General features: G+C 50.5%; 1 protein-coding gene across 1 annotated transcript in view; it reads left to right on the top strand.

Annotated features, from left to right (window-relative positions):
- Nucleotides 1-26,088, top strand: part of LOC140393728 (parathyroid hormone 2 receptor-like) — a 302,658-nt gene that overhangs the window by 40,364 nt on the left and 236,206 nt on the right. The window contains exon 2 of the mRNA XM_072480057.1: nucleotides 22,350-22,446. Coding sequence (XP_072336158.1) covers nucleotides 22,350-22,446 — 97 coding nt within the window. The remainder of the gene's footprint in view (nucleotides 1-22,349; nucleotides 22,447-26,088) is intronic.

Below are 26,088 nucleotides of genomic sequence, written 5' to 3'. Positions count from 1 at the left end.
GTTGAGAAAATTGCTGCCTTTAGCCTTGGAATGTAGTATGTGGTAATGGAGTACCAGGTACAAAATTAAGGCTGGAAAAACGTCACAATTCACAGGATTTTGGCAGCATCAACCGCTTACAACACTCTAACAACGCTCTGCATGAAGTCAGATTAGCATAATGCCGAAGGGGATGTTTAATAGACACCACATGCAGAATCTTTGCCATTCCACCTGCCCTCTTGTCACTCATTATGCAGGGTGTGATCATGCTACGCACATAACCATTGCACCATATCTTCACAGCTCTAACAGCAGACCTGTGTGACTCAAACGTTCACTCAATAGCCTAAGCAGTCCACTGAAAGTGTAAACGTTGATCTCCACAGAGTCTATGAGGAGCTGTGTTCCCGTGTCCGGGCGCTCTCACTGCTGGCTTAACGATTGCTGGAAATGATGACTGCTACACCCAAGCAGCCAGCCCCAGCTAATCCACCTGAAGGCCACCCTGGGACTATGGATGTTTGTGAAAAGGGTGTAGGACAACATCTAAGAGCATCTTAGCACCCTCATTTCCTAAACCCTCGGCCCCTCTATCAGAGCCGTTGTCTGCGATGTATGTTCCAGTGACAATGGCTCCTCTGCAGAAAAGCAGAGCTGAAGTCTGAGATTGGTCCCCTGTGGATTCATGCACGATGAGGCTGCCAGCATGTTCCTTAATGCCATATGAAGATGAAGATAGAGAGATGAACAGCCTGCCTCCATCTCCTCCAAGGCAATACTGGAGGCACTTGTGATGACGTGTTTGTGAGTGTAAGATGCTGTAGTGACTCAATCACTGATGGATTTGTCTTGGTTTATCTCATTTCACTTTGTTAATTTCTTTGTAAATATACATATCTAGTGTAAAGAATGTTTTGATCTGTTTTTGTCAACACGGCCTCAGGATCAGCAATTCTGGCCCCTACAGAGGGCCAGTGGGGCACTGGAATGGTTCACGCTGCTCCAGCTGCTGATTCCGGCATCAACTGGACACCGCGGGATCCGCGCATGTGCAGTGGCACCGGCGCCAACACGCGCATGTGCAGTGGCTCCCTTCAACGCGCCAACCCCGACGCAACATGGCGCAGGGCTACAGGGGCCGGCACGGAAGAAAGGAGGCTCCCAGATAGAGAGGCCAGCCCGACGATTGGTGCGCCCCCAATCGTGGGCCAGGCCACATCGGAGGCCCCCCCGGGGTCGGACCCCCTTACAGACCGCCCCCGACCCTTCCACGCCGAGTTCTTGCCGGCTGAGAGCAGGTTGTTGATGGCGCCGGAGGGACTCGGCTTTTTTTCCGATGGCCGCTCGGCCCATCCCGGGCTGAGAATCGGCAGGGGGGGCCGTGTAGAGTGGCCCATGACCGGCGCCGTGTAGAGCGGCCCATGACCGGCGCCGCGTCAACCATGCCGGCGCCAATGGCGCGTGCCGGCGTCAGGGAGGCGCGTGATTCACGCCGGCCGCGGGAATTCTCCGGCCTGGCCCCTGGCTGAGAGAATCCCGCCCAGGATGTTTGTAGGGGCATGGAGTACAAGAGCAAGGAGGTTATGCTGAACTTATACAAGACTCTGGTTAGTCCTCAGCTGGAGTATTGTGTACAGTTCTGGGGCTGTAGGAAGGATGTGAACACATTGGAAAGAGTGCAGGAAGAGGTTTACAAAAATAGGATGAGTACCTTTAGTTATGAGGACAGATTGATGAGGTTGGAACCTAACCCTCACCACCAGAGGACCCCATCCTCACTTAAGGATTTTCTATTGATGAAAGTCTCAAGTTGATGACTTGCTGTCATTATGACGACATCGGTGCAGTCTAAGGCTCTCTGTACTTAAAGGACACTTTGCGAAGCCCTTGACCTTTTGTGCCTTTGCTGATACATTCAATACAAAATAATGAGATTCCTCACCTAATCAAAGCAGGCATCTGTTATGGATTTGATGCTGTGGCAGCTGATTTAGCACAGGGTTCACTCCTGTGCCTCTCACGTTAAAGACAACTGCTATAATGTAATTTTATTTTTATTATTCACGGGACGTGAGCGTCGTTGGCTGTGCCAGCATTTACTGCCCATCCCTAATTGTCCTTGAGAGGGCAGTTAAGAGTCAACCACATTGCTGTGGGTCTGGACTCACATGTAGGCCAGAGCAGGTAAGGATGGCAGATTTCCTTCCCTAAAGGGAAGGTAAGCCTACTTGTGACAATAAAGATTATTCAAAAATTTAAAAAATCAACTCTGGGCCTTGTCCCCTGCATCTGTGCACTCACCCCCTCAGCGAGCGTGGAACTCTATCCTGCCTCCTATCTGGATGCCAGAATCACGGAATTATCTTGAAGGGCTGAAAGGATATGCTCTCCCAAGGCCACAGGCCCAGCCTCCAACATCCTTGGGGGTAGGCTATATACCTGTATTTGTGCTGGTGGACCTTCTGTCACCCTTTTAAAAAAAATATTTTTGTGTTCTCCAAGAGATTTTCAATAGTTTTGGGCGTAAGTCACAAATGTTGGGATCTGGCAATGACACTGAGAAAAATTACTTTTAATTGAACTCCGCTGCATTTTTAAATGTCCTGCCTGTTCCGTGAAAGCTCATGTGTGAAATCCCTCCCATTCCTACCCAACCTGATGGAAAATACTTTCTGCTGGACATGGAATTAGGACTTTGGGATCTGGGTTCCCTGATAGACTCTGTGAGAACCTAGGCCTTTGTTTTCCCTTCAGTAAAGTTATGATGTAATCCATGTCACTTATCCATTCTATTTTTCCAACTGGGCACATGGTTTGGAGAACAGCAGTGGGTAATTACAACCTGACACTTTCCTTTAGCCATATTTCGTTCCGAAAGTAAATCAGATTGCGATGTTCTGTCTGGAAGAAATATTTTCTTGGTTTCCAAATTTTACCTTTAAACAATCATTTCCTTCTGTACTGTTCATAGAATCCAGAGGATCCCTACAGTGCAGAAGGAAGCCATTCGGCCCATCAAACCTGCACTGACCCTCCAAAAGAGCACTCCAGCTAGGCCCACTCCCCGCCCTACCATGTAACCCCACCTAACCTGTACACATTTGGACTGTGGGAGGAAACCGGAGGACATGGAGGAAACCCACAGAGACATGGGGAGAACATACAAACTCCACACAGTCACACAGTCACCCAAAAGCCTGCTTCCAGTACTACAGACCTGGCCAGTTCAGTTGTGGAGATCGGCGTGCCCAATTCCTCCATGAATTTCATGGAGACGGGCCAGTTTTAAAGAGACGTGGTTCACAGTCCCTCAGAGGAGCTTGAACTATATTCTGCATGAGGGGACCTTTTTAAAAAGTTCAAAACCTCCTCCTCAAATGCCTACACCAAATTCCCCACCCCCAATGCTGCTCACATATCCAATGCCAAACTCTGCACTTACACCCTCTGCCCTCCCAGACCTCTGTGGTCAGGGAGCCTGAACAGTCAATCAGGCAATGTTTTTCCTGGGGTACAGGGGTTTCAACAAAGTAATGGTTCTTCGGGCTATCAATTAAACCTCATTATCTTTACTTAATTCTGAGCCCAGAAATCTATTGCTCATGTTGGAAGAGTTGTTCCCCCAGAGAAAACACTGCTTTGAAGTGGATTATAATCATGGTCCCTTTTTGGGACTATTTTGGATCAGGCAAACTCCTCTGATTTGGGGAATATTTTGGATCAGGCAAACTCCTCAGATGATCATTCTCACTTAAGGTTGAGAAAGATGGGTGTCACTGACGCACAAATTGTTGTGAATAACTGATCCAACTCTTCCCATAAGGAAGGAACTCCCAGAGCATGGGTGCAATTCTCCAAACTGGAGACTAAGTGGGCGAAATTCTCCCCCAACGGCGCGATGTCCGCCGACTGGCGCCAAAAACGGCACCAATCAGACGGGCATCGCGCCGGCCCAAAGGTGCGGTATGCTCCGCATCTTTGGGGGCCGAGCCCCAACATTGAGGGGCTAGGCCGGCACCGGAGGGATTTCCGCCCCTCCAGCTGGCGGAAATGGCGTTTGTTGCCCCGCCAGCTGGCGGAAATGGCGTTTGGTGCCCCGCCAGCTGGCGCGGAAATGCGGCGCATGCGCGGGAGCGTCAGCGGCCGCCGACAGTTTCCTGCGCATGCGCAGTGGGGAGAGTCTCTTCCGCCTCCGCCATGGTGGAGGCCGTGGCGGAGGCGGAAGGGAAAGAGTGCCCCCACGGCACAGGCCCGCCCGCGGATCGGTGGGCCCCGATCGCGGGCCAGGCCACCGTGGGGGAACCCTTCGGGGTCAGATCGCCCCACGCCCCCCCCAGGACCCCAGAGCCCACCCACGCCGCCTGGTCCCGCCGGTAAATACCAGCTTTGATTTACGCCGGCGGGACAGGCAATTTCTGGGCGGGACTTAGGCCCATCCGGGCCGGAGAATCCAGCGGGGGGTCCCGCCAACCGGCACGGCCCGATTCCCGCCCCCGCCCAATCTCCGGTACTGGAGACTTCGGCGGGGGCGGGGACGGGATTCACGGCGGCCAATGGCCATTCTCCGACCCGGCGGGGGGTCGGAGAATGACGCCCAGTGTTCGCGCCGTCGTGACCACCATTGCGTTTTACGACGGCGCGAAACGGGCGTGGGGACAACCGATTCCGGCCCCAACAACGGCGCTGGAAAGGAGGCTGTTCACACCGCTCCAGCCTCCCTTCCGCTGCGCCAACCCGCACATGCGCAGTTGGGCTGTGCCATCCCGCGCATGCGTGGGGGATTTCTTCAGCGCGCCGGCCCCTACGCAATATGGCGTGGGGGTTCAGGAGCCGGCCGCGCAACAAAGTAGGCCCAGGGGAGGAGAGGCCGGCCCACCGGCTGGTGGGCCAGACCCCATCGGAGGCCCCCCCCCGGGGACGGCGCCCCCCCCCCCCCAGGCCGCCCCCTGACCCTTCGCGTAAAGTTCACGCCGGCAGCGACCAGGGGTGAACGGCGCCGACGGGACTCTACTGTTTCCGCGCGGCCGCGCGGCTCATCTGGGCCGGAGAATCGGCGCCTGGCCAAGGACAGCGGCCCGTGACCGGCGCCGCGCCAAATACGCTGATTCTCCGCATCTTGGAGAATTGCGCGCCTACATCGGGGCGGCGTGGGGCTCGGAGAATCGCGCCCCATATGTCTGTCCACCATATAGCCTTTTTAACAAGTTTTTGCCAGTTTACAACAACCTGGATATTGGGATGGTCTTGGCATCTCTCAACAACATACTCCACACAGGATACTGTATGAAACAATATACTTTCTCAGTTATATAAAAGTTTACTAAAGAACCAAACATGTAATATACTTTTGATGCTAATCACAACATTGTTCTAGGAAAAGTAAGTATGCTATTGCTTCTATTAGAGAATCTAGTGCTTAATAATGTTAAAGATATTAAAAATATCAATAAATATTTTAAGTAGTATTTACCTTAAATCCCTGAGTAGAAAGCTGTCAAGTCATGTGAGATACCTCCATCCTGTGTAAAGCGAGAACTATCATCACTTTTAGTGGGAGGTGGTGGCATAGTGGTATTATCACTGGACTAGAAACCAGAAACCCAGGGTAATGTTCTGGGGACCTGGGTTCAAATCCCACCACCACAGATCGTGAAATTTGAATTCAATAAAAAAAATCTGGAATTAAAAGCCTGATGATGACCATGAAACCATTGCCGATTGTCGTAAAAAGCCATCTGGTTCACTAATGTCCTTTAGGGAAGGAAATCTGCCATCCTTACCTGGTCTGGCCTACATGTGACTCCAGACCCACAGCAATGTGGTTGACTCTTAACTGCCCTCTCAAGGACAATTAGGGATGGGCAGTATGTGATGACTCTCACATCCCGTGAATAATAAAAATAAAATTGCATTATAGCAGTTATGTCTTTAACTTGAGAGGCACAGGAGTGAACCCAATGAATCTAAAAATCCTTCTGTGTGGCTCCATTATTTATATCATAAAAGAGTTAAACCAGTAGGAAGAATGTTGAAGCACTCATGCTGGACAACATCCTTTGTTAACACCATTTGTTTTCATCACTATCCTTCAAACAAACAGGGGCTGGTTTAGCACACTAGGCTAAATCGCTGGCTTTTAAAGCAGACCAAGGCAGGCCAGCAGCACGGTTCGATTCCCGTACCAGCCTCCCCGAACAGGTGCCGGAATGTGGCGACTAGGGGCTTTTCACAGTAACTTCATTGAAGCCTACTCGTGACAATAAGCGATTTTCATTTCATTTTCATTCATTTCAACAGGATACTGAGAGGTGAAGATAATGGTCACTACACTCATATTCAGTTAACAAGTGATTTGGGGGCATCCTTAAAGCTATCCATTGTTAGGTTGTGGTACCAGTTTATCAATACCTTGCTGAGGTGATGTAGAGGCCAGTTTCCTGGGTTTTTTTCAGGAACTGGCTGTGTTAGAGGATATAACATATGTTGTTGTGTTTGGGCACACAATTCTGCCGAGGCATGTGTATAAACTTCTGAAAATTTGTCCATCAGATTAATTCTGACATACTTCATTCTTTTAATCTTATAATTCAGTTTTTAAAGATGGATTAATTTATGACTCCATATTTATAGCTACATTGTGTCGCAGCTTGAATGACTGCTCAGGCTCTCTAATCTTCATGGTCAATTTCACAATTTTTGTTTCCACAGTGTTGAGTGCTTTCAAGTACTTTCAGTTTTTGTCATTAATACATTAGGTGTATGAGGGACTATGGAATGGGTGGGAGGGGGGGGATGCAGGGGAGGGTAGAGCTTACATTGGGAGAATGAGGGGGCATAGTGAGGGGGCATAAGATGGCGGCATGGATCGGGCATGGGGAGTGTATGAGGGAATGTGAGGGATATGGGCTGGAGGGCCTTTGTGTTTCTTTTCAACTGAGACAAAGTCCCAAAGGCAAGCCTTTCAAACAGCTCATCGCTGCATTTTGAAGCTGCCCCTGTAGCTGCCTCAGAACTTTTTCTCAGGCCGGCTGCCATGACTCCAAACCACACCTACCCCCAGCATAGTTAAGATTCCACCTTAGTAGGCACTTTATCTTGAGACGGTCAGGCCAAGACAGGATTTTCTCCGACTTCCATTACCCACCTCGATGATGAAACTTCAGGCCGAATATTGTTCTTGTAGGTTTGGTCAGAATGCAGCATTACTCATGTTTGCTGTCTGCCAACTTATTTTATCACCATCTCTCTCTTTATAAGTGCTCTAAGTACTTAATTACAATGCTCCTTACCTGTGTATCTTAAAAGTATAATTAACATACAATTCACCCCGGGGGTCTGGAAAGAAAGCACCCTGCCCACTTTCACTGGTCAATAGTCCACTGGGTCAAACCTGCTGTGTGCAGCTCTCTTCCATTGCTCTTTAAATCTGAGCAATAGTGGGATGATCCCTCAAGTAATTGCCCACTTAAAAGCAATAATTGTCTCTCAGGGAGGTGGCCCACCTGATACCTCTTCCACTGCTTGTAAAATCATAGCCGGGGTGGTGGTGGGCAGGCATGTGGCAGGTACCCTACTGATGACATGGCTTCCTATTTTATGGGTCCGGACATTTACTTTCCCACTAGTTAGTGGTTTATAAAATCCACCCCTTATATTCTATACTAGTTACCGTAGCTCAGGGAAAGCAACAGCCTTTTTTTTGACGCATTTGGAGTTTTATATTTCTTCAGATTGTTTGGCTGTAGACATTCAAGTGAGTGATGAATTGTGTGGGTGTGTAGTATCGGTATCAGGATGTCGTGCTACAATACATCCAACGTGTAGCAGTGTTTTTAAGAACACGTCTGAAATAAATTGCGAGAAAAATGTTTCCAAAAAATGTAGCTGCTGCAACTTTCTGGGTTTCTCAAGTTATTATATTTCCAAGAGACATTTGTATTCGAGTAGAAGATGCAGTAGTGTACATTTACACCACATAAAAATACTGATGTCTTTCTTTCATCAGAAAAAGTTTGGAAAATCTCTTTGTTTGCTTGTGAGCACAATGGCTGGGAATTAACTTGGACCCACGCCTCTGCCATAACATAACTTTCCTAATCGGAGCACTTCTGAGGAAATTCATCCTAGTGTGATTTGCATCTTCTTGCATGTGAAGGTATAATGGTCAAAATAAAACAATCAATCTGACCCTTAAATTAAAACAGAAGGTCCACTGAGCAATTCTCACTTTTAAATGGAAATATAAGAGAGAATTAATTAAATACAAGTGTAACTGTCCAAATAAGAATCTGTTGCATGGACAGGAAATGCAAGCCAGGACATTTATTTATAATAAATTTGAGAGAAGTCTAGGAAGAATTTATGCTGTATATGACATTCAAATCATATCTTCAGGATGTCAAAAAGTACTTGACATCCAATGAATTACTGTACAAACCTGGGAATATTGAATTAGTATAGAATATAAAAGTAAGGATATAATGTTGGAATTGTATAACACACTGGTGAGGCCACAACTGGAGTATTTTGTGTAGTCCTGGTCACCACATTATAGGAAAGATGTAATTGCTCTGGAGAGAGCACAGATGAGGTTTACAAGAATGTTGCCAGTGCTGGAAAAGTGTAGCTATGAGAGATTGGATAGGTTGGGGTTATTTTCCTTGGAACAAAGAAGGCTGAGGGAAAACACTGTTGAGATGAGGGGCAAAATTCTCCTGAAACGGCGCGATGTCCGCCGACTGGCGCCCAAAGCGGCGCCAATCAGACGGGCATCGCACCGCCCCAAAGGTGCGGAATGCTCCGCATCTTTGGGGGCCGAGCCCCAACATTGAGGGGCTAGGCTGACGCCGGAGGAATTTCCGCCCTGCCAGCTGGCGGAAAAGGCCTTTGGTGCCCCGCCAGCTGGCGCGGAAATAACATCTCGGGGCGGCGCATGCGCGGGAGCGTCAGCGGCCGCTGACAGTTTCCCACGCAAGCGCAGTTGAGGGAGTCTCTTCCGCCTCCGCCATGGTGGAGACCGTAGCGGAGGCGAAAGGGAAAGAGTGCCCCCACGGCACAGGCCCGCCCGCGGATCGGTGGGCCCCGATCGCGGGCCAGGCCACTGTGGGGGCACCCCCCGGGGCCAGATCGCCCCGCCCACGCCGCCTTGTCCCACCGGTAAGGTAGGTGATTTAATTTACGCCGGCGGGGCAGGCAATTTATCGGCAGGACTTCGGCCCATCCGGGCTGGAGAATCGAGCGGGGGGGGGGGGCCCGCCAACCGGCATGGCGCGATTCCCGCCCCCGCCGAATATCTGGTGCCGGAGACTTCAGCAACCGGCGGGGGCGGGAGTCACGCCAGCCCCCGGCGATTCTCTGACCCGGCGGGGGGTGGGAGAATGCTGCCCGAGGTGTACACAATTGAGGGGAAGGGACAGAGTGGACAACATAAAATTGTTTCCCTTGGCGGAGAATTCTACAACCAGGCGACATAGATTCAAGATAAGTGGCAGAAGGTATAGAGGGGACATGAGGAAGAACCTTTTTACACAGCGGGTAGTGGGAGTCTGGAATTCACTGCCTGAGTTGGTGGTGTACAGTGCAAAAAACAGAGAAAAAAAACCTTAATGTTCGAAGCTGGAGACACAATCAGCGTCTGTGGAGAGAACCAAAGGGTGAACAGAATTGTTGTGTTTTTATTTGTATCCCAGAAATTAATGTACAGGTGCAAGTTGTTGATTTAAAAAAAAATACTGGATATATAATTTTTTGATAAACCGGATGTGATTTGTCAGTAAGCTTGCAGTTTTGAAAGGTTGAAGGAGTTAATTCTCTAGTGTGAATAGCAACATGTAAAGCTGTCACGGAGAATAACAAAATGAACTATCGAGTAACATTTATCCTGCTCACTGTTTATCACAAAATGTGACGAGATATCCTCAGGTGGTTTTTCGGTCGTAATTTAATCTTAATGTTGAATGAATACTCTCGGTTATGTATTCTCTTTAACTAACACATAATCGGTACTCAAAATAACAGAAACTGAGAGCATATTGATGAAATACAAGTCTTCAATGTAACAAGGCTGTTTTGTGCCAACATTTGAGATGATTATATATTGGCACAGGAGCATAGTTGTTAAAAAATATGAAACATTTCCAGAGTGCAATTAGGGTATTTGTGATGAACAGAAATAAATAAATCTAAACCATCTGCTGAAAACCGTCCAACATTTGTTTTTCCAGAGTTAACACATTTGTGAAAATAACACTGTAGAGATGAAAATTTACTTGTTGCAGAATGTAACATTTCCAACTTTGATTTGAGTTCCATTTTCATATTGCTTCCGATCCATTCATAAGGATTGTTTAAAAATTAAATCACTGTGACATTAAAAACTAGTTTGAAACCTCGGCAACGTTTTGCGTAAGTTTAATTTTCTCACTTCCTCACTATTAGTAGTTCAGTAAATTACTGCTCTGGTGATATGGTGAATGTAAAGATTATAGAATTTTGCCATTCTATTTGTCTACTAATACCAGTTGAATCAACCTTTTGGAGTTGGCAAAGTGGGGTTTGATGCATGTGCAGTGAGATTGTTGCGCATGGTTACTAAAATCTGCAAGCTTTGTTTACTTGAGGCGATTCCCTCTCCAATCCATTTACAAAAATCAAAATTGTCTTACACACAACAAATTACACCAGAAACTGCAGGCTCATTCCATAGAAATCCAAACCCTCCCTTCTATAGAAAATAGTTGGTTGAGAGGTAATCTGATAGAGGCCTTTGAAATTATGAAGGAGCTAGATAATATAGATATAAAGTAGATATTTCCACTTGTGGGGGAGGGCGGGGGGGGGGGGGGGGGGTTGGAGACCAAAAGCTGGACAGTTATAAATTCAGTAAAAGAATTCAGAGAAACTTCTTTACTCAGGGAGTGGTGAGACGGTGGAATTTGGAGTGGTTGAGGGAAATAGCATAGAGATACTTAATGGGAACCCTAGGTAAGTACATGAGGAAAAAGGAATGAAAGTATTTACTAATAGGCTTAGATTAAACAGAAGGCTTGTGTGGAGCATGACTACTGGAATGGATCTGTTGTCTATTGTTTGGGTCTCTACTGGAGGATGGATGTATCTATTTCAAAAGGGTGCAACATGGGCTTACTGCATGCATTTGTGGGATAAAGGGGCTATCCTGTTTGAAGAATAGAATGAGCCTATATCTTCTGGAGCTCAGAAGAATGGAGGTAATCTGATTGAAATATATGCAAGAAATTGAGGTCATTAATTTTCTGCATAGTATAGAACACATATGGGGTTAGCTAAAAGACATTGATTCTCCCTCTGGAAAGACAATTTCTCACCATTTTGACTTCTAAACAGTCCCTGGAAGCGATAAGGTCACTTGGGTCACGCTGCTTTGTGGACATTCCTCATATTGTAGGATTGCATCTTGTGCACACCCTTGTCTAGGTAAGTGTTTAGAAAGGGCCAGGTTATGATCTTCAGCATGATGTAAACTTTGAGCAGGGTGACAAACCAGGGAGAAGGAACCACCCTGACATTTTGGTTAACCGTCCTGTATCGATCAGTCATAAGGGGATTGACACAAGGTAAGCTACCAGCCCCCAGAAAAAGGAGATATTAACAAGTACTCAGGGACAGGGGCACATCCTACTGAGGTGTCAGTATTTATCAGGCAGTCACCACCTTCAGGAGGAAGAGATAGGAGGAGGAAGTCCAGGAAGAGTTCTCTGACACATTGATGAGAGAGCGGAATGCTGCTATCATATGTTCTGTGCCAACTGTCTGTTTGTCCTCCAGCATCCGTAAACCACTCTCAACAGTCAATAGGTAACATTATATTGGTTGTCACTGTGGCTTGGCATGTACTTCATTGAAATTTGAACGCAACCATCTTTCACACAGTGCTCAGGCTCTGGGTGACAACCTTCCTGTCTTTTGGGAGATTGTCCCTTATTTTAACTATTGGTCCTGCAAGGACATTCCGATGAGTCTGAAAAAGTCCAAACGATGGACCCACCACCTGTGGTTAACTGGAAAGGTTAAAGAAAGTATCAAACCTTTGAAAAAGCATATAATTGCGCAAGGTCAGAAGGATATAAGGAACAACAAAGGATGAGTAGAAGATTAATAGGAGGGACAAATTAGAGTACAAGAGAAAACTAATCAGAAATATAAAAACAGGTAGCACGAGCTTTCATAAATATTTTTAAAAAAGAAAAGAGTGAACAAAATGTGTGCTGGTCCTATAGAGAGTGCGTCTGTAGAGTTGATAATTGAAAATAAGGAGATGGCAGAAGAATTGAACAGGTATTTTGCATCAGTCCGCACTATGGAGGAGACCAGTAACATCCCAGAAATAGCTGCAAACCAAGAAATGGAAAGGAGGAAGGATTTCCAAAAAATTACAGGGTGGGATATTCCGGTCCCCCAGCTACTTATGTCTTGGCCGCGTACCATTCACTGGCAGCAGAATTCTATCTTCCCACTGCTTGTCAATGGGATTTCCCATTGTAACCACCCCATGCCGCTGGGAAACCTACGGGCCGGCATGTGCTGCCGGCAAGGAAATTGAATCGCAACAACCCGGAGAATCTGGCCACAGTCACTAGGGAACTGGTACTGAATAAATTATTGAAGCTGCAATGGATTTTATCCCAGGGTCTTAAAAGAAAAAACTGAGATAATTGGTGCATTGGTCTTAATTTTCCAAAACTCCCTCGATTGGGGACAGTCCCATTAGATGGGAAGATAGAAAATGTGACTCCATTATTCAAAAGGGGAGGATCCCAGCTCTTTCTGTATTGTGATTTCAAATATCAGTATTAGCAACATGTTATTCATGTATTCCAACAATTCTCCAATACACAAAAAATACTCTCACGCACAAAAGGTGAACTTCACCAATTACAATGTGGAGTTGTGAAGTGTTCACTCCCATGTTTTTCATCTCATGAAGAGAAAGCTGAAGACCCTTGAAGCAGTGTGGTAGTATGTATTGGGGGTCATGTGGGACTGGAAGCCCTAATGTCATTGGCTGACAGATCCCGGGTCCTGGTTGGCCGTTGACCTCAAGCTCCGCCCTGAAGGCGAAGTATAAGAAGCCGGTGTCTTCCCCCGCAGGCCAGTTTACTATCGAGCTGCTGGGGAACAGACACGCTTAATAAAGCCTCATCGACTTCACTCTATTCGTCTCATGGAGTCTTTGTGCGCTACAATTTATTAAGCGTGCCTAAAAAGGACTATGGAGCTCAGGATCATTCCAGAATGCCTGAGGATCAGCCCCCACGCAGTGAATGCGGCAGCAGCCTTCAAACACTGGCAGACTTGCTTCGAGGCCTACATCAGAACGACCACCGGCCGAGTCTCAGACGAACAAAAACTGCAGGTCCTGCACTCGAGGGTGAGCACGGAGATTTTCACCCTCATTGAAGACACCCGCGATTTCCAGACGGCGTTCGCAGCACTGAGAAGTCTCTACGTTCGCCCAGTTAACCAAATCTACGCTCGCTACCAGCTCGCGACAAGACGGCAAGCTCCCGGAGAATCGATGGACGAGTTCTACGCCGCGCTGCTGATTTTGGGACGAGCCTGCAGCTGCCCGTCGGTGAATGCAAACGAACACACGGACATGTTAATGCGCGACGCTTTTGTGGCAGGTATGCAATCCTCCCAAATCCGCCAAAGACTTCTAGAAAAAGAGTCGCTAGGACTCTCAGAGGCATGGGCCCTAGCAGCCTCCCTAGACGGGGCCGCATGTAATACCCGCGCCTACGGCCCCGACCGCGCAGCAGGCCATTGGGCCCCGTACGTACCCGTCGCGGCAAACCCCATACCCCCCCGGACACCCCACAGGCTTGCGCAGTCCAAACGCCGAGTCGGACCGGGGGCGCCCGCTGTTATTTCTGCGACCAGGCGAAACACCCCCGACAGCGCTGTCCGGCCCGCGCAGCCATCTGCAAAAGCTGCGGGAAAAGGGGCCATTATGCGGTGGTGTGCCGATCCCGCGAGGTCGCCGCCGTCCCGGGGCCACAGGGAGCCCTACAAGCAGTCTATGCGTCCCAACCCCCCCAGCACGCCATGTGCGACCCGCAGGCGCAGCCGCTCTGGGTCCCGACCACCGCGGTCCCGGGAGAACTGGGAGCCCTGCACGCCGCCTACGCTCCCCAACCCCCCTCCCCGCAGCCCATGTACGACCCGCCGCCGGCGCTACCGCTTTGGGTCCCGGCCAACTCTCTCCACGGAGAGGAGGGGGTTTTTCGCGTCCCTAACGCCACCCTAACCCCCACCGCGCGACCCACGCCTGACCCGCCGGCGCCACCTACTTGGACCCCGACCACCGCTGTCCCGGGTGAGGGAGCTCCTCGCGCTCGCGGCCCCACGCCTGACCCGCCGGCGCCGCCGACTTGGGCCCCGACCACCGCTGTCCCCGGTGAGGGAGCCCCTCGCGCTCCTTGCGCTCGCGGCCCCACGCCTGACCCGCCGGCGCCGCCGACTTGGGCCCCGACCACCGCTGTCCCCGGTGACGGAGCCCCTCGCGGTCCTTGCGCTCGCAGCCCCACGCCTGACCCGCCAGCGCCGCCGACTTGGGCCCCGTCCGCCGCTGTCCCCGGTGAGGGAGCTCCGCGCGGTCCTAGCGCTTGTGGTCCTAGCGCTCGCGGTGAGGGAGCTCCGCGCGGTCCTAGCGCTCGCGGTCCTAGCGCTCCCAGACCCCCCAGCACACCATGTGCGACCCGCAGACGCCGCCATTTTGGGTCCCGACCACCACGAGGGGAGGAGGGGCGCCGCCATCTTGGACCGCCCCCGACCTGTACGACGCATGGGGGCGGCCATTTTGTCCACCCCCGCCGCCATCTTGTGACCCCCCAGCCACGTGCGATGTATGGGGGCGGCCATTTTGTCCATCCCCGACGCCATCTTGGACGGCAACAACGGACCCCACCCCACTACTACAACCACGGCTCGCTTTGGTTACGCTCGATCAGGCTCGGCCCCGGACACTCCAGACGACGACGACAACGGTCCTAATTAACGGCCACGAGACGCCATGCCTAGTCGACTCCGGGAGCACGGAAAGCTTTATACACCCCGACACGGTAAGACGCTGTTCCTTGACCACCTATCCCAGCGCACAAAAGATTTGCCTAGCTGCAGGATCCCACTCCGTACAGATCCAGGGATTCTGCATAGTTACCCTAACGGTGCAGGGGAGGGAGTTCAAAAACTACAAACTTAATGTCCTTCCCCAACTCTGTGCCCCCACCTTGCTGGGATTAGATTTCCAATGTAATCTACAGAGCCTTACGTTTAAATTCGGCGGCCCCATACCCCCACTCACTATCTGCGGCCTCGCTACCCTCAAGGTGCAACCCCCGTCCTTGTTTGCGAACCTCACCCCGGATTGCAAACCCGTCGCCACTAGGAGCAGACGGTACAGCGCCCAGGACCGGAACTTCATTCGGTCCGAAGTCCAGCGGCTACTAAAGGAGGGCATAATCCAGGCCAGCAATAGTCCCTGGAGAGCGCAGGTGGTAGTAGTGAAGACGGGAGAAACAAAGGATGGTCATTGACTATAGCCAGACCATCAACAGGTACACACAACTAGACGCGTACCCTCTCCCCCGCATATCCGACATGGTCAATCGGATTGCCCAGTATAAAGTCTTCTCCACCGTGGACCTCAAGTCCGCCTACCATCAGCTCCCCATCCGCCCAAGTGACCGCAAGTACACAGCCTTCGAGGCAGACGGGCGATTATACCATTTCCTACGGGTCCCTTTTGGCGTCACAAACGGGGTCTCGGTCTTCCAACGGGAGATGGACCGGATGGTTGATCAACATGGGTTACGGGCCACGTTCCCGTATCTCGACAATGTAACCATCTGCGGCCACGATCAGCAGGACCACGACGCCAACCTCCAAAAATTCCTCCAGACCGCCAAAGCCTTGAACCTCACGTATAACGAGGACAAGTGCGTTTTTAGCACCGACCGGCTAGCCATTCTGGGCTACATAGTACGCAATGGGATAATAGGCCCCGACCCCGAACGTATGCGCGCACTCATGGAATTTCCCCTCCCGCACTGCCCAAAAGCCCTGAAACGCTGCCTGGGGTTCTTTTCGTACTACGCCCAGTGGGTCCCCCAGTACGCAGACAAGGCCCGCCCCCTAATACAGACCACGACCTTCCCTCTGTCGACAGAGGCTTGCCAGGCCTTCAGCCGCATCAAAGCGGACATCGCAAAGGCCACGATGCGCGCCATCGACGAGTCCCTCCCCTTCCAGGTCGAGAGCGACGCCTCCGACGTAGCTCTAGCGGCCACCCTTAACCAAGCGGGCAGACCCGTGGCCTTTTTCTCCCGAACCCTCCACGCCTCAGAAATCCGCCACTCCTCAGTGGAAAAGGAAGCCCAAGCCATAGTGGAAGCTGTGCGACATTGGAGGCATTACCTGGCCGGCAGGAGAGTCACTCTCCTCACTGACCAACAGTCGGTAGCTTTCATGTTCGATAATGCACAGCGGGGCAAAATTTAAAATGACAAGATCTTAAGGTGGAGGATCGAGCTCTCCACCTTCAACTATGAGATCTTGTACCGGCCCGGAAAGCTGAACGAGCCGTCCGATGCCCTATCCCGCGGCACATGTGCCAACGCACAAATTGACCGCCTCCAAACCCTCCACGAGGACCTCTGCCACCCGGGGGTCACTCGGTTTTACCACTTCATCAAGTCCCGCAATCTCCCATACTCTTTAGAAGAGGTCCGTACAGTCACAAGGGACTGCCACATCTGCGCGGAATGCAAGCCGCATTTTTTCAGGCCAGATGTAGCGCACCTGATTAAGGCTTCCCGCCCCTTTGAACGCCTCAGTCTCGATTTCAAAGGGCCCCTCCCCTCCACCGACCGCAACGCATATTTGCTTAATGTAGTGGACGAATACTCCCGCTTCCCTTTTGCCATTCTGGGAAACTGTAAAATGCTTATTCGAAAGGTGAGACACTCTGCCTCAAGCTTACATTGAGTTTATTGGAACAATGAAGGAGGCTGAGAACAGTGAAATCAGAGAGGGATGGGCAGACTATTAAAATGATAGGCACCGACAACTTTGCATCATGCTTTTGCACTGTAAGGAGGTATTTACTAAGTGATCATCCAAATTGGCATTTTGTCTCCCCAGTGCAGATGAGACCACATCACAAGCAGTGAATGTAGTAAACATCGTATACCAAACAAATCCCTGTTTCATGTGGATGGAATGTTTGGGACCTTGGATGGTAGGAAAGACGGAGAGCGGTAAAAGGCAGCTGTTGCATCTTTTGCACTTCCGTGAGATGATGCCATGGGAAAGGGTATTGGGACTGATTGAGTGGATTAGGGTGTTGCAGAAGGAACAATTACTGCAGAATTCGGAAATGTGTGGCGGAAGACGTGTTTTTTGATGGCATTAAGCTGGCGGTGACGGAAATTAATGTGCAGGGGGTGGAAGCTGAGGGCAATGGGAACGTGGGCGGCACGGTAAGTCAGTGGTTAGCAGTGTTACTTCACAGTGCCAGGATCCCAGGTTCGATTCCCTGTCTGTGTGGAGTCTGCACATTCTCCCCCTGTGTGCGTGGGTTTCCTCTGGGTGCTCCGGTTTCCTCCCACAAGTTCCAAAAGACGTGCTGTTAGATAATTTGGACATTCTGAATTCTCCCTCTGTGTACCCGAACAGGCGCCAGAATGTGACAACTAGGGGTTTTCCACAATAATACTTCATTACAGTATTAATGTAAACCTACTTGTGGCAATAAAAGATTATTATTATTATTGTGGATCTGGGAAGAATAAAAGCGGAAGTGCAGGAAACGGGACAGACGGTTCTGCTCTGACATTTCCCTCCCTCTCGATACATCTCTATAGATGATGGGATTCTTTGTCCTCACCTTCCACTCCACCAGATTCTGCGTTCAATGGGTCATGCTCCAGCATCTCCATCTCCTCCAGCACAATGCCACTACCAAACACCAAATACATCTTCCTTCCCACCACTTCAGTGTTCCAGAGACTTGTATCTCCGCGACACCTGGGTCAACTCTTCAATTCCCCCAACAGCCTCTCCCTTTCCAATGGCATCACCCCATAGAATATTAGAAGATGCAACGTCTGATTTTTTTCCCCCTATCCTTTTCCTATTGTCCAAAGCCCCAAGCTCTACTCCTGGTTGAAACAGGGACTTATTGGAACTGATTTCAGGTAGTATGCTGTATTCACTGCTCACACTTCTGTCCCCTCTACAATGGGAAAACCCCCACTTTTTGGTGCACTTCCAATCAGTCTGCAGTCATGACCCTGAGCTTCCGGTTAGCTGTCATTTTAGTTCTCTGCCCCATTGCTGCTTTGATAGTTCTGTTGTCAACCTCCGCTGTTCTAATGAAGCTCCGTGGAACCTCCAGGAAAAACATCTCCTCTTTCATTCAAGTACTTTACAACCTTTCAGACCCAGCATTGAGTTTAACAACTTCAGTTCATAGCCTTTGCCCCATTCTTTTTTGGGAGTTTGTTGTTGATGTTACTGCTCGTCTCATTCACACCACTTTGAGACATATCTTTGTTTTTTTGCATGACCTATTACCTTTTCCTTTTGCCTTAAGCAATTATACCTTTTGTCCTTTAACCTCCACCCTATCACAGGTCTTCACTCTTGTTTGCTTCTTCCCCGCCCAATTTTCCTGTTGTCATGTATGTGTGTACCTTTAAGAAATGGGTGTTTATCCAATAGCTGCAGTGATGTCAGTGTGTGGGTGGAGCTGAGCTCGGCTCTGTCTTTTATTTTCGGTTTGAGCCGGTTGGAGCCGGTTTGAACTAGAAGCCATTTTGGTAGCTCTGTGTGTTTCAGTTTTGACTGTGAGTTGGAGTGCTGCAGTGAATGCAAGCACGTGTATCAATCTCTCTGTGCAATCTAAAGAATGTTTTCAGCTGATTTGATGATTTCAACGCAGTACCTGTTTCTGTAAGGAATGCAAACTTGCTGTCTGTATTAAAAAAGGGTTTCTGACTTAATGGATGTTGTTGGGAAAGTTGTTGAGGGTTACCTATAGAATAGTATCTTTGGGGAAAGTATCAGTGTTAGTATTTGTTAAAATGTTAATATGTGTGTTTATAAAGTGATAACTGGATCTATAAAAATAAACATTGTTTTTTTGTTTAAAGATTCCTAAAGTCTCTGTTGCATTACACTTGGAAAGTCGCCCTTGTGCTCCTCACAACCAAAATCTATTAAAAACCGTGGATCAGGTTAACTCCATGATATACTTTGGAGTTTTCTAAACGTCTGGCCTGTAATACTGCCACTTTACTTACCTAAAACCAGTTACATTTCTAGCTGTTTTGTGTTCAGATGAAAGGTCATTAACTTGAAACATTTCTGTTTCTCACTCCACAAATACTGCCAACCTATTGGGCGGAACTTTACACTCAGTGCTGGCTGGGGCGAGAAAACCGGAGTATAGCACTCCAACTGCAGAGCTGAATTCATTCTCCAGATTCTCTGGCATTCTGTGCACAGAAAATCTGGGGGCGTGGTTTTCACTGTCACGCTGGAGCAGCGGGGCCATTATAGTGCTGGCAGCGCTCGACCTACAGAGGTCAGGGCGCCACAAGCAATGGGGCAAGCCCCTCTCCCCCACAAGCATTGGGGCAATCCCCTCCCACTCCGTGCTTCTGCAGAGAGCCTACCACATCATTTGCCCTGGTATGTCCCCCTTTGGCAGTGCCAGGCACTGCCCAGGCATGTCCTTCTACCCCCGGGCACCATACTAACCATTACTCCCATGTATGGTTCCTGTCGACTTCTTTCTTCAATACCTGTTGCAAACCTTGCCGACATGACGTCACATTGGCGAGGCGTGAATTCTTCACTGGGGGAACATATGGTGGGGAAGCCTTTTAACTACATGTAAATCTATCTAAATTAATTTAATAAGCTTCTGCCCAGAACCTTGTTACCTCACTGGCAAAGGGTGGGAAAAATCAGAAATCGAGCTCTTCCCGGCGAGAACCTTGTTTTCTGACTCCAGCAATATTTACCTCACGGCTAACATGGGCTCAAAATCGCCCCCATTAAGTTTTTTCAGAATTCTCGTGTTTTTTGGAGGATTCCCAATCTTGCTTGGACCTTTAGGGATGCTGTCGAGGTGATTTGCACAATTTTGGATTGGATTTGTTTATTGTCACGTGTACCGAGGTACAGTGAAAAGTATTTTTCTGCGAGGAGCTCAAACGGATCATTAAGTACATGAGAAGAAAATTAAAATAAAATACATAATAGAGCAACACAAGGTACACAATGTAAATACAGACACCGACATCGGGTGAAGCATATGGGGATGCAGTATTAATCAGGTCAGTGCATAAGAGGGTTGTTTAGGAGTCTGGTAACAGCTGGGAAGAAGCTGTTTTTGAATCTGTTGGTGCGTGTGCTCAGACTTTAGTATCTCCTGCTCAATGGAAGAAGTTGGAAGAGTGAGTAAGCTGGGTGGCTTTCTCCGGGCAGCGGGAGGTGTAGATGGAGCCAATGGATGGGAGGCAGGTTTGTGTGATGGACTGGGCGGTGTTCATGACTCTCTGAAGTTTCTTGCGGTCTTGGGCTGAGCAGTTGCCATACCAGGCTCTGATGCAGCCAGATAGGATGCTTTCTCTGGTGCATCTGTAAAAGTTGGTAAGAGTTAATGTGGACATGCAGAACTTCCTTAGTTTCCTTAAGAAGTATAGGCTCTGTTGTGCCTTCTTGGTTGTAGCGTCAATGTGAGTGGACCAGGACAGATTTTTGGTGATGTGTACCCCTAGGAATTTGAAGCTGTTAACAAGCTGCAATTTGACCGCGTTGATGCTGACAGGGGTGTGTACAGTACTTTGCTTCCTGATGTCAATGACCAGCTTTTTAGTTTTGCTGGCATTGAGGGATAGATTGCTGTCGCTGCACTACGCCACTAGGTTCTCTATCTCCCTCCAGTATTCTGACTCGCCGTTCTTCGAGATCCGGCCCACTATGGATGTGTTGTCAGCAAACTTGTAGATGGAGTTGGAACCAAATTTTGCCATGCAGTCGTGTGTGTACAGGGAGTATAGTAGGGGGTTAAGTATGCAGCCTTGTGGGGCCCCGGCATTGAGGACTATTGTGGAGGAGATGTTGTTGATTATTCTTATGTGGTCTGTGGGTCAGAAAGCCGAGGATCTAGTTGCAGAGTGAGGAGCCAAATCCTGGGTTTTGGAGCTTTGCTATGAGCTTGGCTGCGATTATGGTGTTGTCGGCGGAGCTATAGTCAATAAATAGGAGTATGATGTAGGAGTCCTTGTTGTTTAGATGCTCTAGGGATGAGTGTAGGGCCATGGAGATGGCGTCTGCTGTGGACCGGTTGCAACAGTATGCGAATTGCAGTGGATCAAGGCATTCTGGGAGCATTCTGGGAGTATAGAGTTGATGCACTTCATGACCAACCTGTCGAAGCACTTCATTATGACTGATGTCAGGGCCACCGGACGGTAGTCATTGAGGCATGTTGCCTGGTTCTTCTTTGGAAAGAAATTTTGGAAAGAAAAGGGAGAAATTCAATAAGTGATTCCAACCCATGCCATCCTACATTACCATCCTGCCGGGAACAACATTTTAAAATAACTTACCACAAAATAGATTGAAGTGAGACATTCCAAAATGTTGTTGAAACAAAAACATTCTCCATTATTCTAAACTGCATTTCCCTGACTAATTTCCTACTTCTCAGTTCAGTGTGGCAGGACAGATGGCACATTGATGAAAAATCCCACTTGATTTGGAAGCTTTCAAAAAAAGTTGAACAATGATTCCAATAATTATTTAAAGTTTTGTTAGCTTCCAGTGCAGGGTCCAGGAGTGCAACTCAGTTCAGCATTCTATTTTGGGCTGAAAAATCACAATTTATCAAATCTTTATGCTCAGGAAGTATTGGTGTTACCAACATGATCAGAAGTTATAAGATACAGTTTTACTCGAAAGGCCATTCAGCACAAACAGGGAACTAATTCTAATGTCAGGACTCCAGTAATGTTCACAACTAATTTTCCAATTTTAGTCCAAAGATGTGCAGGTTAGGTGGATTGGCTATGCTAAAATTGCACCTTAGTGTCCAAAGACGTGCAGGTTAGGTGGGGTTACGGGAATGGGTTTCTTTCAGAGGGTTGGTGAAAACTCGATAGGCAGAATGGCCTCCTGCTGCACTGTAGAAGTTCTATGGTTCTGTGGTAGTATGAATCCCAATTCCAACGGAGTCTTCAATACCAGCATTTTCGTGTCATTTGGAAGTTCCAGATGATACAAATGAATTTTTAAAATTGTTTCATTCTTTCCAGATTAATGCTGATGGTATCACCAAAGAAGAACAGATATACCTTCTTATTGCAGAAAAGGCAAGCTGTGATCAACATATATTGAATAAAAGTGAAGAAGGTAGGACTTTGCTATGCTGTTTAATTTGTTTCTCTATCAAACAATAAATTAGTTCTGAGTTAAATTTTTTGTTCAGGGCAATTTGCTCGTGTTAACTTGGCAGGGATGTTAGAACCAGGAGGTGGCGAGGAATCAAAACAGAAAATGCTGGATAAACTCGCAGGTCTGGCAGAATCTGTGGAGAGAAACAGAGTTAATGTTTCTGGTTTAAACGACCCTTCTACAGAGCAGTTATGTTTATCCAGCATTTCTGTTTACATTTCAGATTCCAGCATCCACAGTATTTTGCTTTTATTTGATTATTAAAGACGAACGCAGAGAACTGGAAAAGGCAGGTAATACTAGAGTAAGTAATAGCCAGGTATCAAGTGGGTTCAGATGAAGAATGAATGTTTCAAAGGTCTAAATTAGGTTTGCTGTGTATGGATGTGAATATGCAAAGTCTTGTAAATTAGTTTGTCAAGCTGAAGATGCAAATATTCATTTGAAAATATGGGGCGAAATTCTCCGTTATCGGCGGAAACTCCGCCGATCGGCGCAAAAAACGGCGCAAATCCCACTTGCGTCACGTCATAAAAATGGGCCGATAGTCTGCGGCCCGAAATGGGCTAGCAGCGACGTAACGGGATCCGCGCTTGCGCAGTGGTTCACGCCGTGCAGCGTCATACGCGCTGCACGGCGTGACGGCTCATAAGGCCGCGCAGCTCCCCCCCACCCGACCGGAACACCCGACCGCAACACCCGACTTGATGGCTGGCCGTCGCTCAGCCCCGAGGTTCGAGTCACGTGATGTGGAGGCGCTCCTGGACGCGGTGGAGCAGAGGAGGGACGCCCTGTATCCCGGGCACGGCCGCAGAGTTGCCCCACGCCACAGCCGGCGTCTGTGGAGGGAGGTGGCAGAGGCCGTCACCGCTGTAGCCCTAACACCACGGACAGGCACCCAGTGCCACAAGAAGGTGAACGACCTCGTCAGAGCAGGCAGGGTGAGCCTCCCCCATATCCCCCATATCCCCCCCTCCCCATATCCCCCCTCCCCATATCACCCATATCCCCCCTCCCCCATATCCCCCCTCCCCCATATCCCCCCTCCCCCATATCCCCCCTCCCCCATATCCCCCCTCCCCCATATCCCCCATATCCCCCCTCCCCCATATCCCCCCTCCCCCATATCCCCCATATCCCCCCTCCCCCATATCCCCCCTCCCCCATATCCCCCATATCCCCCTCCCCCATATCCCCCCTCCCCCATATCCCCCCTCCCCCATATCCCCCATATCCCCCTCCCCCATATCCCCCATATCCCCCCTCCCCCATATCCCTCCTCCCCCATATCCCCCATATCCCCCCTCCCCATATCTCCCCTCCCCCATATTCTCCCTCCCCCATATCCCCCCTCCACCATATCCCCCATATCCCCCCTCCCCCATATCCCCCCTCCCCCATATCCCCCATATCCCCCCTCCCCCATATCCCCCCCTCCCCCATATCCTCCCCTCCCCCATATCCCCCATATCCCCCCTCCCCCATATCCCCCCTCCCCCATATCACCCATATTCCCCCCTCCCCCATATCCCCCCTCCCCCATATCCCCCATATCCCCCCTCCCCATATCCCCCCTCCCCATATCCCCCCTCCCCCATATCCCCCATATCCCCCCTCCCCCATATCCCCCCTCCCCCATATCCCCCATATCCCCCCTCCCCATATCCCCCCTCCCCCATATCCCCCATATCCCCCCTCCCCCATATCCCCCCCTCCCCCATATCCTCCCCTCCCCCATATCCCCCATATCCCCCCTCCCCCATATCCCCCCTCCCCCATATCCCCCATATCCCCCTCCCCCATATCCCCCATATCCCCAAGTGAATCCAGCCCTAACCTTAACCTCTGCAATGCACGCGCAACCGATGGCGTGCATTCATATACCTGCCTAACACTGTTGCCTTTTACCCCTGCCACCACCCCCCGCCCCCCCCCCCCCCCACAGGAGAAGCGCGCACACAACAATAGGGAGCATGTGAGGACTGGAGGAGGGCCCGCTGATGAGAGGCCACTGACCGTACACGAGGAAAGGGCCCTGGAACTGGCTGGCGGACCTGAGGACCGGGAGGTTGCTGATGCAGAGGTCGGGGCCCCACGACCAAGTGAGCCACCAACAGCCCGTCCCCATATCCCCCCTCCCCTATATCCCCCTCCCCCGTATCACCTGATCACTGCCTGATGTCTAACCATGCATGCTTCATTGTGTATCGCAGGACCAAACGTCCAGGCACCCATCCCCGCAGATGCAGACCGCCCGCAGAATGCCCCTCGGAGACCACAGGAGACGGAGAGACCCGCACCCTCCAGCATGCGACGCCTGCAGGATGCCCCTCGGAGACCACAGGAGACGGAGAGACCCGCACCCTCCAGCATGCGACGCCCGCAGGATGCCCCTCGGAGACCACGGGAGACGGAGAGACCCGCACCCTCCAGCATGCGACGCCCGCAGGATGCCCCTCGGAGACCACAGGAGACGGAGAGACCCGCACGCTCCAGCATGCGACGCCCGCAGGATGCCCCTCGGAGACCACGGGAGACGGAGAGACCCGCACCCTCCAGCATGCGACGCCCGCAGGATGCCCCTCGCACACCACTGGAGACGGAGAGACCCGGACCCTCCAGCATGCGACGCCCGCAGGATGCCCCTCGGAGACCACGGGAGACGGAGAGACCCGGACCCTCCAGCATGCGACGCCCGCAGGATGCCCCTCGCACACCACGGGAGACGGAGAGACCTGGAGCAACAGGGAGTCGACACCCCCGTCACGTGCGGGAGCGACCACCCAGCGATGAGGGGGGCAGCCACATGCCCCCGTCACATCCGAGCCAGGACACCACTACCCAGGACACCACTATCCAGGACACCCCTACCCGGGACACCACTACCCAGGACACCCCTACCCGGGACAGCACTACCCGGGACAGCACTACCCGGGACAGCACTACCCAGGACACCCCTACCCGGGAAGACAAAATACCGGACAGTGACTCAGAGTGGATGGGTGGAGACGAACCCCCACCCCAAAGTGCCATGGACTCAGAGTGGGACGAAGAGCACGACACAACGCCACTGCTGTCACCAACACCCTCCACCATCGCAGAAACACTCACCACGGTTGGGCACTTTAGTGATGAGGCGTCTGGTACACTCACTGGTGCGCACAACACAGCCGTCCCGGTACAGCAGGTGGAGGTAGGAGCAGCAGAGGGACCGGGCGGTCGGAGGGCAGCCCAGGCCAAGCGAACATCTGCCGCCCAGATGGATCCCGGGTTCCTGCAGTTACCATACCCACACATAGATCCGATGCAACCACCGACACGGAGACGAGCGAATAGGGTGACGGGTGGCTTGCGGCGGCTGCGGTCGCAGGTGGAGGAGTCCACCCGCGTCCAGGAGCTGGGAGTGGTCCCGGTCATGCGTGCCACCCAGGCTGACACCGCACGGGTGGCGTCCGCGGTGGAGGCAATGGGTGCGACGGTGTCAGACATGGGGAACGGTTTGCGAGGCCTGGGGCCTTCCGTGCAGGCGGCGTCTGTGGCCCAGGAAATGGCTGCCCTCTCACAGGAGGCCATGAGCCAGTGCCAGCGCCAGATGGCAGA

The sequence above is a fragment of the Scyliorhinus torazame genome, chromosome 2, assembly GCF_047496885.1.
Source record: "Scyliorhinus torazame isolate Kashiwa2021f chromosome 2, sScyTor2.1, whole genome shotgun sequence".
Lineage (NCBI taxonomy): Eukaryota > Metazoa > Chordata > Chondrichthyes > Carcharhiniformes > Scyliorhinidae > Scyliorhinus > Scyliorhinus torazame.
The sequence above is the reverse complement of the archived record's forward strand: the minus strand, read 5'-3'. Positions and strand labels throughout refer to the sequence as shown.